Source organism: Passer domesticus, chromosome 2 (assembly GCF_036417665.1).
Source record: "Passer domesticus isolate bPasDom1 chromosome 2, bPasDom1.hap1, whole genome shotgun sequence".
Classification (NCBI taxonomy): domain Eukaryota; kingdom Metazoa; phylum Chordata; class Aves; order Passeriformes; family Passeridae; genus Passer; species Passer domesticus.
In genome coordinates this window covers 123,186,509-123,199,177 of record NC_087475.1, presented here as the reverse complement: position 1 = coordinate 123,199,177, position 12,669 = coordinate 123,186,509, and the positions used below count along the sequence as shown (strand labels likewise).

The window sequence follows — 12,669 nt, the reverse complement described above, 5'->3', positions numbered from 1 at the left end:
CACTAAAACACATCTTTCATTTGCTGCTAAACTAATTCCTCTGTGCCTTTCTTCAGCTCTTTTAGCACAATACTGGTCTATGTTTTCTGGCACAGAGAGCCTGTGCATCCAGGCAACTTGCACTGGGAAGGGCTGAGATGAGGGTTCACGTGAAATGACAGCTATCGAAAGATGGAGAAGGTCATGTAACTTTGAGTGTAACATTTTAAATGTTGACATATAACCAACCACTGTTACAACTTACTCTCACGGGTCTACAGCGTTCAGTCTGCCTGAGATTATGATCTCCTAAATTTATCTGTGACACTTTATGAAATGGTTCTTTCTTGCAACCTAGGAACAAGATTTGTTCAGCTAGTTTAGAGGATATTTGAACACACAGGTTTTACCTAGCTCTTTAGACACTTGTACCACCCAGTTTTTACAGGTGGCAAACTATGAACCCAGAACAACTCTTGCTGAAGCCAGTGGTAACTTCTGGCTTTGTGCTACTTCCAAAACAAATAAATACCTACTCTTCTGAATGTGGATTTATGTATTTCAAGTTCTACATAAGGATTTTAGGAGGCAGGATGTTTGTTGCAGGTTCTTTTCTAATACACATGAAGATGAATTCAGGATCAAGATTTGCTCAGAACTGCCCTTCCAAGAGACCTCAGAATGGTGCAAGTCTGCTCAAGCAGACTATAGAAGAGCTATAAAAAGCAAATCTCTAACCTGCTAAAGATACAGGCCAATGAGGCAAGGACAACAAAATAAATTCCAGATTATATTCAGTATCTTAAATGCCTCCCTTAAATCATACATAGCACTGATTCCCTGTCTGAAGTTGTACCTGCTCTTATCTCTGTGACCAACAAAATGTATTTGCACATTTAATTTAAGCCTTTACTCCTACACAATTTATGCTCAGTGCTGAGGAGTCAGTGCTCTCTGGTAGACAAAATCAGAGCTCATAAACTGAAGTTGTGTGACGGAGATGCATTAAAAGATGCATTACTGACCTTGAATAGTTGCCAGTGTACTGTTGCTCATCAGGGCCGGGCTGAGAGCACCACCTAATGTCCCTGGATTGAGACTGAGTAAGGCACCTCTGCAGCAAGATCATGGAAGAAGTGGAAAAAAGAAAGAGTGTTACTTTTAAGAAACGTTTGTCACTGTTTTAAGGTACACCATCATATTTTTAAAAAAGGGGGAAGGGCAGGGAGGGAGGAAAGACCAGAGATCAAGGGCTATTTATGGATTATTTTACTTTTAACTCCATGAGGGGTTCAAGACATGCCCGAAATACAAGCACTGTAAATACATGACTTGCATTGATTGTTGGTGTGAAATATTCTTGTAAAGTATTTTGGAAAGACTGTTAATTGTTAGAGAACAATCATCCTGTCCCAAATGCAGATAAGAAATATGTAAATCAAGAGGAATTAAAGAAACATCTGTCTGAGCAAAATTTCTTAAAGTATAACTTCAACAATACATGATTTTTCATCTTTGAGAGCTTCTTGCTCATGATGGAGAAATGAATACAGAGGTGTGAAGTGGGTCTAGGCTATCTGTCCATTTTGCAATTAATATGACAGATTCTATGGTTCAGTGGTAAGTTGCAGTTTGTAAGTCAAGCTCTGCAGTGGGATGAATGATTTATCAAACAACAACATCACAGCAACGCAGCTTTTTCACCTTTAAAATGAACACAGTATTCGTGTACTGTGATGGAAATGGTCCATTGCCATCTATGAGTAAACCTTCAGAATCTGAGACAAATGACGGCGATACATAAAAGCAATTTATCCCCAAAATTTTCCTTCACTTTTCTGTCACCTCACCTAAAAGGGCGTGCAAAATTGATCCTTACCCAGCTGCAAACTGCGAGGATGCCATCAAGCCTGGGTTTAGCCCTGCTGCAGCAGCCATGGCAGCAAGACTTGCATTTGCAGGCAACTGTGCAGCTCCTTGTAACGCGGCCGCTGCCGCCGTTTGCAACCCTGATGCCGTTACCATCACCTGGCTGGTCCCGAGAGGGGAGGACAAGGGAGTGGAGGTTGTCTGTGTTGTGCTGGTCTCACTGGCACTGGAGGCCTCTGAAGCGGAGGCTGAGGCAGAGGGGGAAGGGCTCGGGGAGGGTGATGTCACTGCTGAAGAAGCTGGAGGTGCTGTTGAAATCACTGTTGCCGTGTTGTTGGAGGTGGTTTCTGTTGTGCCTGGAAGAATGGTTCTGGTCAGATCGTACAAAACACGGATGCCAGACAACAGAAACCCCTGCCCACCTGATCTCAACTGCACGTCCAGCTGAAAGGGGTACAAGAACACATTTCTGTAGTACCAAGAAGCACCAAGAGTTCAAATGAAGAATGAAATGACACTTCCCAGTGTGGGGCTGAGGAGCTCCAGAAGCAGCAATGAAATACAGTATATTTTGTTTCAGCACCACCTGTGATTTTATTCCAGGAAAAGTCAACTCAGTGGGCACAAAAACTGAAGCTTCTTAGTGCAGCAACAAGGAACGATGACAAGAATGTCCTGGGATACCAGTGACCAACAGTGAATGACTCTTTTAAGAATTCAAAAGGGACAAACGGTAGGGGTTGATGTGGTGGCAGCAGAGATCAGCCCTTACCTGTGACTGACAGACTGGTGACAGCAGGACTGGCCAGAGGGAGCACGGGGTTGACAGTCAGGGTTGTAGCTGCACTGCTAGTCACAAGGCTTGGCGTGGTTGCCACCTGGAGGTCAAAACCGAATAAAACTGCTCAGCTGCTCAGAGTGACACTAGACCTGGATTTCTTTTTTTCCACCCTCAGCTGAGGAAGTTATCAACAAAACACTGCATATAAACTATTTTTTTTTGTAATTTGCTTACTTTATCACTCAATGAAACATCCATAGCATCTTCTCTAATTACCAGCAATATCTTTATTCCTAATAAGTCAGTATTTGAAAGCAGATACACCCCTATCCCTATTGTCTCAAGACTGCAAGTTAACCCTCTGCCACCCCACAACGACAACACCTTGTTTTAATACAGACACTCTTACAGAAAGAACTACAAAATATATTATTTCTACTTTTCTTTTTCTTTTTTAAACAACTTTTCAGCTCCAGATCTCTTTCTGATAAAATTATGTAAATGCCCCAGCATTAACAAAGGTATTTAGAGTAATGTGTTTATAAGGAGAAACAGAATAACATTTCACTTTTATTCAATGAAACTATAAACTTTACTTTGATAAGCTTCCTTGTGCCAGAGGAAGGATCTCTGAATTTTAAAACATACAAATGGAGTTTTCACTGTGGATGGTTTATTACAAGAAAGCTAAAATAAACTGAAGACATTACAGATAAACACCAAAGATTTAAGACTGGAGAAACTAGCTTATGAGGAAAAATGAAATATAAGGAAAGGACTTTTTATGGACAAGAAATGGTGTCCAACAGTAATATCTGAAGACTGTTATACATCAATGAGAGAAATGAATCCTTTAGAATTGCCCAAGAGAACATAGCCAAGGATATAGGCTAAACATTCCTCCTTTCCACTCTCTTACCATAAGTCTATTATCAGAGAAATATCTCTCCTGCCTCTTAGAGGGAGTCAAATGCTTCACGCATTTTAAACAAGACTGGGGCAACTGGGACAGATCTGAAAGCTTTCTGCCCATCTCAAATAGTGTATGAAATTAAGAGGAGCTGGATGCACAGTACACCTCCCACTAATGCAGCCCAGCCACCACATCTGTCATCTGTCCAGCAAGCAGTTAAGGCCAAGGTCACCATCCCTATTTCAGGGCAGAGAATGACCTGGAATTAATCCAGCTCACCCCCGTGGTTCCAGTGAGTGACTCCAGCCAATGCAAAGGAGGCTGCCCCCAAAAGGAGCCTTCCCCTCCAATGCTACTGCAGAGCCCTCGCCCTCGTGCAGCCAGGCTGCAAGTCACACAGGTTATCTAACCACACTGAAAATTCACCATTGCTCCTCACATGGCTAATTGCAGTCAAACTGCTCAAGTAAGCCCAAGCATCCTATGGGCACAATCTCCAGAGCTGACACAAGGAATCAACAAAGCACAGAGTCAGTGAAGGCTGGTGGCAGCAGGGCTGGAACACCCATCTGAGTAGCAGCACAGTCTTAAGAAAAACTTAGAATGAGTGAAAACACTAGTGAAACTTCACTGATGAAAGGGAGACTGTGGTTAACACCTCAATTTCTTATATACGAAGGCAGATTATAGCAACAGGAAAATTTCCCTAGGAAAGCTCCTTTAAGTTGCAGTCTGAGGGAACTTGCACAGTTACTAAAACATACTATCATAAATCTCACTATATTCGGCTTTGGTAGCAAGGCATGCAACCTTGCTTTGCAACTGGGCAAAAAAAAAAAAAAAACAACCCAAAAACCAAACCAAAACAACAATAATAATAAAAAATACTAAGTACACTTAACACAGTCCTTCCCCTGAAACTAAAGGTTGCATGCACACACCCTGAGACAACGATGAGGGGAGAGAATAACACGTCACCAAAATTAATGGTTTAATGAAGTACTGGAAGATATTAGCTACTACGGTGATGAGGGTGGAATAAATACTACAAAAGGACAGCTACAGGCTACATAAATTCCACCACATTCCTATTAGCATAGCTACTATGAAATCTAATAGCTACTGTTTCTATTTATGAAAACAGACCTCCACGGACATTGGTAGCAAAGGTGCTGAAGGAACCTTGATGCATGTGTTTTGTTACTCTTATTTTCATGAAGTTTGTGTTTACCTGAGGTAAATACAAGTGTAGGAAATTAATTACATGAGTATTAGCTGAACTGTTCTTCTGTTCCATGCCTTTCCTTTATATAAATAATTTCTGACTAGAAGTAACAATGGTATCATTGGATTTGTGTGACCTAAGTCTCCAAATGATACAGAATCAAAGGATGGGTAAGATTGGAAGGGACCACAATGGGTCCTTGTGTCCAACCTCCCTGCAGGGTCACTCCTAGAGCATATGGCACAGAATTGAGTCCAGATGGTTCTTGAGTATCTCCAGTGAGGGAGACTCCACAGCCTCTCTGGGCAACCTGCTCCAGTGCATGACACATTTTACTGCTGCTCATTTACTGACCAAAGTAAAATAAGAGGTAGCAGGGAGAGCTATTAAGCACTAAAAAAACCCCAAAAACTACTATTTTATTTTTTAAAAATTGGGTAGAAGAAGGAAAGTCCAGATATAAACTCAAGGCATTATCTGAAGTAAGTTCAAAGTAATAACCCCAAGTGCAATATTTGTTTGTGAAATGACTAAATAAAACATTCTCACTGAAGGCCTGACTAGTGCCTGATTTGTAAGCATTATCTCTTAGACAGTATCCAGGTGGAACACTCCAAATGCCAGTAAAACACAAATATGTGAGAACAAGTCTGCTGTACAAAGAAGGTGCAGCACGTGTAACGCCTCCACAGTGAGCACAGCAGAACTACCTCCAGCAGTGATCTTTGTCAACACAGTTCTTGACCCTTACCAGTGAGGTTGGACAAGGGAAAATTGCTTTGATGGGCGAGCTGCTGGTTCCACCACTGCTGGGTGGGTTGATCCTTTTCTCCTTCTGGCGCCGGTTACAGAACCAAACGCGGATCACCTCCTTCTCCATGTTTAGCTGGTCAGCTATCATGGCGATCTCATCCGAGGTAGGCTTTTGGTTCTGACAAAAGAAAATGGTATTTGAAAAGCTCTGAAATTACCTCCTGAAGTTTTGCAACACAGCTTCTCCTCCGGTAGGCAGAAATCTGAATTGGTGATTTAGATCCAGAATCTGGTCAGTGGTACTGTAGAGACAAACCACAGTAGATGCTTCTGCCCTCCATCTAAAAACCTCAAATTATGTGTGCTTAGACTATTGCCTCATTTATCCACCCTCATGAAGAGTAGTGTTTAAGCCTATGTCTGAGTATACTGGAATGCAAAATCACAAAGTCAGTGAACTTCAAGAGTGAGTATTTCTGAGGGGGTTTGTGTTTATTTTTAAAGTGAAACAGATGCTGATGCATGTTTCTTGGCATGGCTTTTGTATTCCCCTTGCTTAGTACTAGCACCTTCCTAAATAGCACAGTAATGGGTTCACTCTAACAAATAGAATTGTTAATGAAGTTTCTCCATTTTTTCATAGGCTGAGCAGAGCACCAGGACCACTAACCTCCAGGAAACTCTTCTCTAAGGCCACACGTATGTTGGTCTCTATGCTGGTGCGTTTCTTCCTCCTACGGTTCAAGCCTTCGATCCCTTGCCCTGGAGAATTCAGGGCACTTGGGCTGGAGAGAGTTGAATCAGATGAGAGGTTTTCTAAAAAAGAAGAAAGTAATACAAATCAGGAGATTTAATCTGAATGCACAGCAGTCTAATGCATGTGTTCTTCACCTGTGCAAGGTATGTTAAGACCTGCTCTGTATCTATTCCAAACATATAGAGGTTTATGAAGATCACATGTATTAATCACTGTATTTACAAAATACAACATATACCTGAAACATAAAAGCTACAAATAAGCCCAGGGGATGTCCTCTGCTCCTGTATGCTACCACAGTATCCCTTTTTTAGTACCTATGCAGAGTTTGTCTCCCATATCTCAGTCTACTCCCCACTGACTCACTGCAAGCCCCCAGTTTAAAGGAAAAAGGAGTACTTGATACCCATGAGCCATAGCTGAAAGTCACAGGCAGTAATGAAAAAAAAATCTGAGCAGCCTGAAATTTCTTTTACCCACTCTACAAAACACTTGAGGAAGAGAAGTTCATAACTGGCTCCACAGTGCTCAGTCTGCTCTCTCTGGACATCTTAGCAGATACTCAGGGCTACCAACCACTCCACACAGCAAGCAGCTGCCCCTTCTTAACTTCACCAGGGCTCTTAACCCCTAATCCTGTCCTTCTGGCTTCACAGAGGAGCAAAGGGAGAACATTTAACCCCACTTTGCAGCAGGAAGAGCAATCTAACCAAATGGCAATTTTGGGAATTTAACAAAATCATTAATTGTGGCCGGAGTTCCTTCATTGCACTGGGCTTTGTGGGTGATAAGCTGGTGTCAAAGTTCACAATGCCCACCATTATTCTGGTAGACTCAAATGGGCAAGTATTTTCTGGTTTTTTTTAACAGTAAAGGCACCTGTAAATATATGGAAACCCTTCCTCAGTCTGAAAACTCCACTGACAACCAGCTGTGTTCCATGGCAATAAATTCTGGAACCATCAATATGCTTCTCCTCCCTACTTTTACCTAAAAGTAAAACAGAACCTTCTAAAGTCACCAGAATCTTTCTTCCAAAGATTTTCATGGAACTGAGTCAGAGCCAAAGGCAATGGCTTGCAGGATGTGAAGAACCATGACACCATTCACTCAACTTTACAGAGACAAATCTTTCTTCAGGCTAGCAGGAAAGAAAGCCCCTATGACACTCCTTGCAGCACTGGATCCATCCAATGCTGCTGGAAGGTTTGGGGACGGCTGTCCTGTAAACTTGAGCACTCATTGTGGAGGTATTTATGTTTTCTATCACAGACCTACAACACCTAATGATAACTCCTGTCAGCACAACAGAATGACACTTCCTTTTCTCAATGCAGGACAAATTTTCAACACCGCATGAAATTACTTTCAAAATTTCAGAGAATGCTGTAGGTGCCAGCATAGAGCTCTCTCCATTTTAAAGTAGGATAAAAATAGGAAGGCACACACCATCCCTGCCATCTGTTTAACATATCCATCAGCTTTATACTAGTACAATTGCATACTTGGAAGAAAAAAACTGGCTGACAGCACTCTCAAACACTTTCCTCCTAACACCTAGCCCCACCACACAAGATCCTTTTGCTGGTGGAAATAATAAAAAAAAAAAAAATCACTACCAACATTGGCATAGTGAATAACTTGTATCCCAGAAAAAAATTAATACGGGGGGGGGAAAAAGCAAAACCTAACCCACAAAGAATTCTTCCTACAGGGAAAAATATTATTTATCTGAACACTTGGAGAGAGATAAAAGGAATGCACACAGGGTATGGAAGGAAATGGATGCAATAAGCTCTGACTACTGAAAAACAAATCATGCAACCCTCTCTCTACTACACATCTGAAAAAGAAAGCTAGAAGAGGATTAGACGTTATATGCATTAACATACACAAAGGAGGAAAACCATGACACATATTGTACCTCATCCCATGCAATGGTTCAGCTGTCTAGAGAACACATTTCTGAAAGTTCATACTGGAACTATTTTAGATGCATACAGGCACATGGAAAGGGAACTATGGACCCTTATTTCTACACCCTCATTTGTCCCACGGGCAGCTACAAAGGCTGGTAGCTTCATAAAACCATAAGGGCACAAACGAAGCAGCTTTTCAGAATCCTACTGATTTTGGTAGGCTGGTGAAGAAATACACAGACTCATTCACCTGCATCATTGAGCCACTTTTCCAGAAGTGGCTTTAACTTGCACATGTTCTTAAAGCTGAGGTTCAAGGCTTCAAAGCGAGAGATGGTAGTTTGGCTGAAGTCATTTCCATAGAGTTTGCCCATAGCGAGCCCAACATCACCCTGGACAAAGAAAGAGAAAAAAGGGATTCACTGACATAGGCACTTCCAAAGCAAGGAATCCTGTCACATTCTGGTGTTCTCTTAGTGACTCCACTGCTGCGTGGGATTTCAGTTTCACAGAGGCTTTCTCAGCGCTACCAAGATTCATGCTAAAGCAATAATCATAAAGAAATGTCAAACCTCAGTCAGTTTAACCTTGCAACTCTTTCCAGGAAATCCCTGATGCTTTGTCTTCTTAGCATTATCACTGAGCAGCACATTCCACTGAATGTTAACTCGTAATTTTTTCTTAGTTTTTTAAAATAAGTAAAGGCCAAGCTCTCTTTGGGAGCAGATTTGAGTTTTTATGCCTATTTCAGACTGAAAGTTCAAATAAGCAGAAATGTTATGAATTTACTTTCCCAAATTTGTAGAAAATACTCAGGACAAGATGTCTGCAAACATACATCACATTTAAATAGATGCAGAAATATTCTTATCTGAACTGCTAGTGTCTTCTGAGGTTCAAACCAAATTTCTCCCCAATAGATACAAATTTTAAAGCAGACAAGAAGTTGAACCATTTCTAGTAATGATTAACTGCAGGCTTGACTATCATTACCCATCTGCCAGAAAGCTATCCAGGAGATTTACAGGCAGATTATCATCTCTTTACATCTGTTATTGCTTTTTAAACTCAGTTTTAGCTAGCTATTCTGCTAGCAGACATTCTGCTTATCCTAATATTTATGTATGTATTATATAGCTATGTAAGTACACACTTGGAAAGTAGTGTTTAAAAAAAAAAATCAATCCATTCTTGATTGTGGCCATTAAAAACACCATAATATTTTCATGCTTTGCTTTAAAGCTGGAAAGTCCTGCCTTTTGAAAAAAAAAAAAAGCACTTATATTTAAAGTATACTATTCGATCTAAAGCAGCTTTATTTAGATTTTTATTTTTTTAAGCACAAAACAAAGTATGAGAAGTGTGGAAGAAGAGGCTGAAAAGCTGGAGCACAGTTAGTGGAGTTTAATTGCAAATGGGTTAGTTGGACTGGGCATAAAGCTCGCTCTTCTCTGAGGTCAGCTCCACAACCACAGCTGGGTGTGAGTAACTGACAGCATGCAGAGTGGCCACACACAAGCCAGGAAGAAAACAACCTTTGGGAAGCTTAGTAAATTGTGCAGGTTGAGCAAAGAAAACAATTTCTTTCCTAGAAGAGGACCAGAACAATTGGTTTGTGTGCCCTTCAATCAGAGGAAACACGTGGGAACTCACATTTATGCCTCTACTCATATGCCAGGATTCTGTGCATTTTAAAACTCATAAATCATTCCAAGAGGAGTAGCGTGGATGCTCTTCTGGGTTTATGAAGAAGAAAACCTGGCTATGTAAACCATTTTAGAGATAAGTTGATTTATGTCTTGGCAGGAAAGAGTTATGAAATTTGCTCCAGTCCCCCAACTAAATTTAATTCTGGATTTATGTTGTTCTTACAAACATTTGCCATCTGATTTAAAATGAATAGTCAACCATTTCTTTGTCAATGCCAAAAGGTGGCAGCATTTCAGCTGTAGGCAAAGGAATTTACATATCAGGATGAGAATTTTATATATTGGGATGGCCCACAGATAGGATGGAAGAGAGTATAAAGGCACTGTATACACATCTGATCTACTCTGTAGGTTGACTGAAGCTCTGGTAATGAACTGCAACTGATTATAAGGTACACCATTGTTGTGTGTACTGGTCTGTTAAGAAGCTCAGATGGTCTAGCAGAGGCAATACCTTTCACAGAATAAAAATAACATTGTCTCTTGAAAAATAACTCCCGTCTCTTGAATCTATACTGAGCAATTAGTCCCAGGCCTGCAATGATGCTAAGGTGCAGTTTGCTCATTGTGTGCCTGTGTGTCAAACATGGAGGTATTTTTAAGGAAAACAAACAAAGGGATTTAAATGCATCACCCCCATTTCAGGGTGGGAGAAGAAGCAGAACTGCTGAAATTCAAAACCTGTTTTATTGTTCACACGACAGAATGTAGTAAGTGATTAGTTTGCAATGCAAACTAAATCTTACAATTATTTTTGAAAGGCAGGGGTGGGGTGAGTCTGAAAAAGCTTACAGTACTGCTGGAAATAAATTTCTTTTATCCTCTGAAAGGCAGTCTATTTATCCAACTATAGGAAACCAAAGTAATCAGGGTCTCTAATTATCATCCAATTATGCAATTAGGTTAAAGTTATTAGAACAGCCTAATTACACACATACAAACTCAGAGTAGGACAGGAATGACCAAATGAAATTTTATCACATTCTCAAGATTCCCCTTTTTTAATCTGAAAAGCAAATACTGAAATGTAAGCCTGAGCAGTTGTGTTCATTTTTCCTCACCATGAAAATTCATAACCAGGTCAATAAAGAAAGGTTAACACATAGCTTAAAAAGTCTAGTTGAGCTTTTATAATCATCTCACAGCAGGGCAGATTAAACATAATAATGAGAGATCTACACGAACCTCCTCTGTCAGGCTATAGGGAAGCTATTGTATTTTACCCTATTCTGTGCTGCTCTATTCGAGCTTTTGTGTGTGTCCATCACTTGTATTTCCGTGCCTCCCTCTAGTGGAAAGAAGGGAGGGAAGGAGACACACATGCCAGCAAAATGCACTTCATTTGACTAAGAACATTCTGTTCTTGACTTATAATTAAGATGCTGCCAGGAACTCTCATTATGAGCTTTGATTTTTCAATTTAGGACTTTGCCAGAAAAATAAATCTGACTTCAGCACATACTTTCAGCTAGAGAAGATTTACTTATTCTATTCCGTCACATATGTTGGACTGACTGCTCTGAGCTCGGACTTTTAAATACTTTGATTTTTGCATGCTCTTTCTTCTAGTAAAATTATGCTTATGCTTAACCACAGACTCCTGCCAAAATGAATTGTTTACCTGGGGAGGTATTTTAATTTTGCAGGGGGAAAAAAATAATTTTGATTTTAATAAGAAAGGACTCCTGGAACCAAGTTCCTTTCAAAAGAATAATGGAACATACAAATGCACTTTGTACTTTTAATTGTGGTCTTCATTCAACCACCTTCACTATGTTCACGATTAGTTTTCTTCTGCTCTACGGGTATTTCTGAGCTTTTAAACAAACCAAAACAAACCACAACTCCAGTTCACCCTTGTAAGGAGAAAACTTCAAAGGTGACAGTCCTTTCAGGTTTTGTTTAGGAACCTTAGCAAAAGCATTAAATACAGAAATCATTGATGTTTAATAGGAAAATACGCTTGAGAGATAAAAACCCTTTGACATCCAAAGCAACTGCACAGATGTGATACACTTTTTAAACACATAGAGCAGTTAATTGTACTGTATGATTTTTGGAACTTTGTACTTCTAAAGGCAGCTTTAAAGTGCTTTGTCCCATTCATGTCACATCCCATGGAATGAATAGTGCACATGCAATGACATCTGGAGCTGGTAAATGCACGTTTTCCCCTGCTGGGAAAATGGCTATGCTTTAAAACCAACAGGGAAGTAAGATGGATGTATGGCTTGTTCTGTTATTTCTTAGAAATCCCCCACATAAAGGCCAGAGCATAACCCTATTTAAGCAGGTTCTCCTAGGGAATGATGGAATTGTAGTCTCCCCCCAGACTTGAAAGATGAGACCTCAGGTTCCACACTGGCAGGCACTAAGGTACGCAGTCTCACCTGAGTGAATCCAAGTTTGATCCGTCTTTGTTTGAAAGTCTTGGCAAACTGCTCAAGCTCCTCAAGGTCACTGGGCTCCTCCAAGCTGGGAGTGTCGATTCGCTTTGGTGTTGACTGGCTCTGTGGAAGTGGCTGAATGGGGGTCGCTGCTATTGTGCGTGTTGGGGTTGCTGGCTATTGAGACAGCAAGCAAAGGATGAAAATCAGACTTAAGAGGATAATCAACAGAAATTAAAATCCTAAAAGCTATGTGATGTTCTTGTGAGAGAGGTCAGTGGATTGGACATTTCCTGAAATCTGGAAGTTCCTCCATTTATTAACATTCCTCTCCAGAACAAGCAAACACAATCCAGAAAACTATGACAGTATGACAG

The 12,669-nt window shown here is 40.6% G+C and overlaps 1 protein-coding gene across 11 annotated transcripts in view; it reads right to left on the bottom strand.

The window, feature by feature from the left end:
- POU2F1 (POU class 2 homeobox 1) overlaps positions 1-12,669 on the bottom strand; it is a 112,296-nt gene that overhangs the window by 11,516 nt on the left and 88,111 nt on the right. For 10 of the 11 annotated variants that reach the window (XM_064411050.1, XM_064411051.1, XM_064411046.1 and 7 more), the window contains 7 exons: positions 12,296-12,469; positions 8,447-8,588; positions 6,191-6,336; positions 5,519-5,698; positions 2,621-2,726; positions 1,859-2,204; positions 1,005-1,093 (listed from right to left, as the gene is read on the bottom strand). In XM_064411050.1, the coding sequence (XP_064267120.1) occupies positions 1,005-1,093; positions 1,859-2,204; positions 2,621-2,726; positions 5,519-5,698; positions 6,191-6,336; positions 8,447-8,588; positions 12,296-12,469 (1,183 nt within the window). Of the gene's footprint in view, positions 1-244; positions 334-1,004; positions 1,094-1,858; positions 2,205-2,620; positions 2,727-5,518; positions 5,699-6,190; positions 6,337-8,446; positions 8,589-12,295; positions 12,470-12,669 lie in introns of all 11 variants that reach the window. The other variant, XM_064411054.1, reaches the window with a different exon arrangement.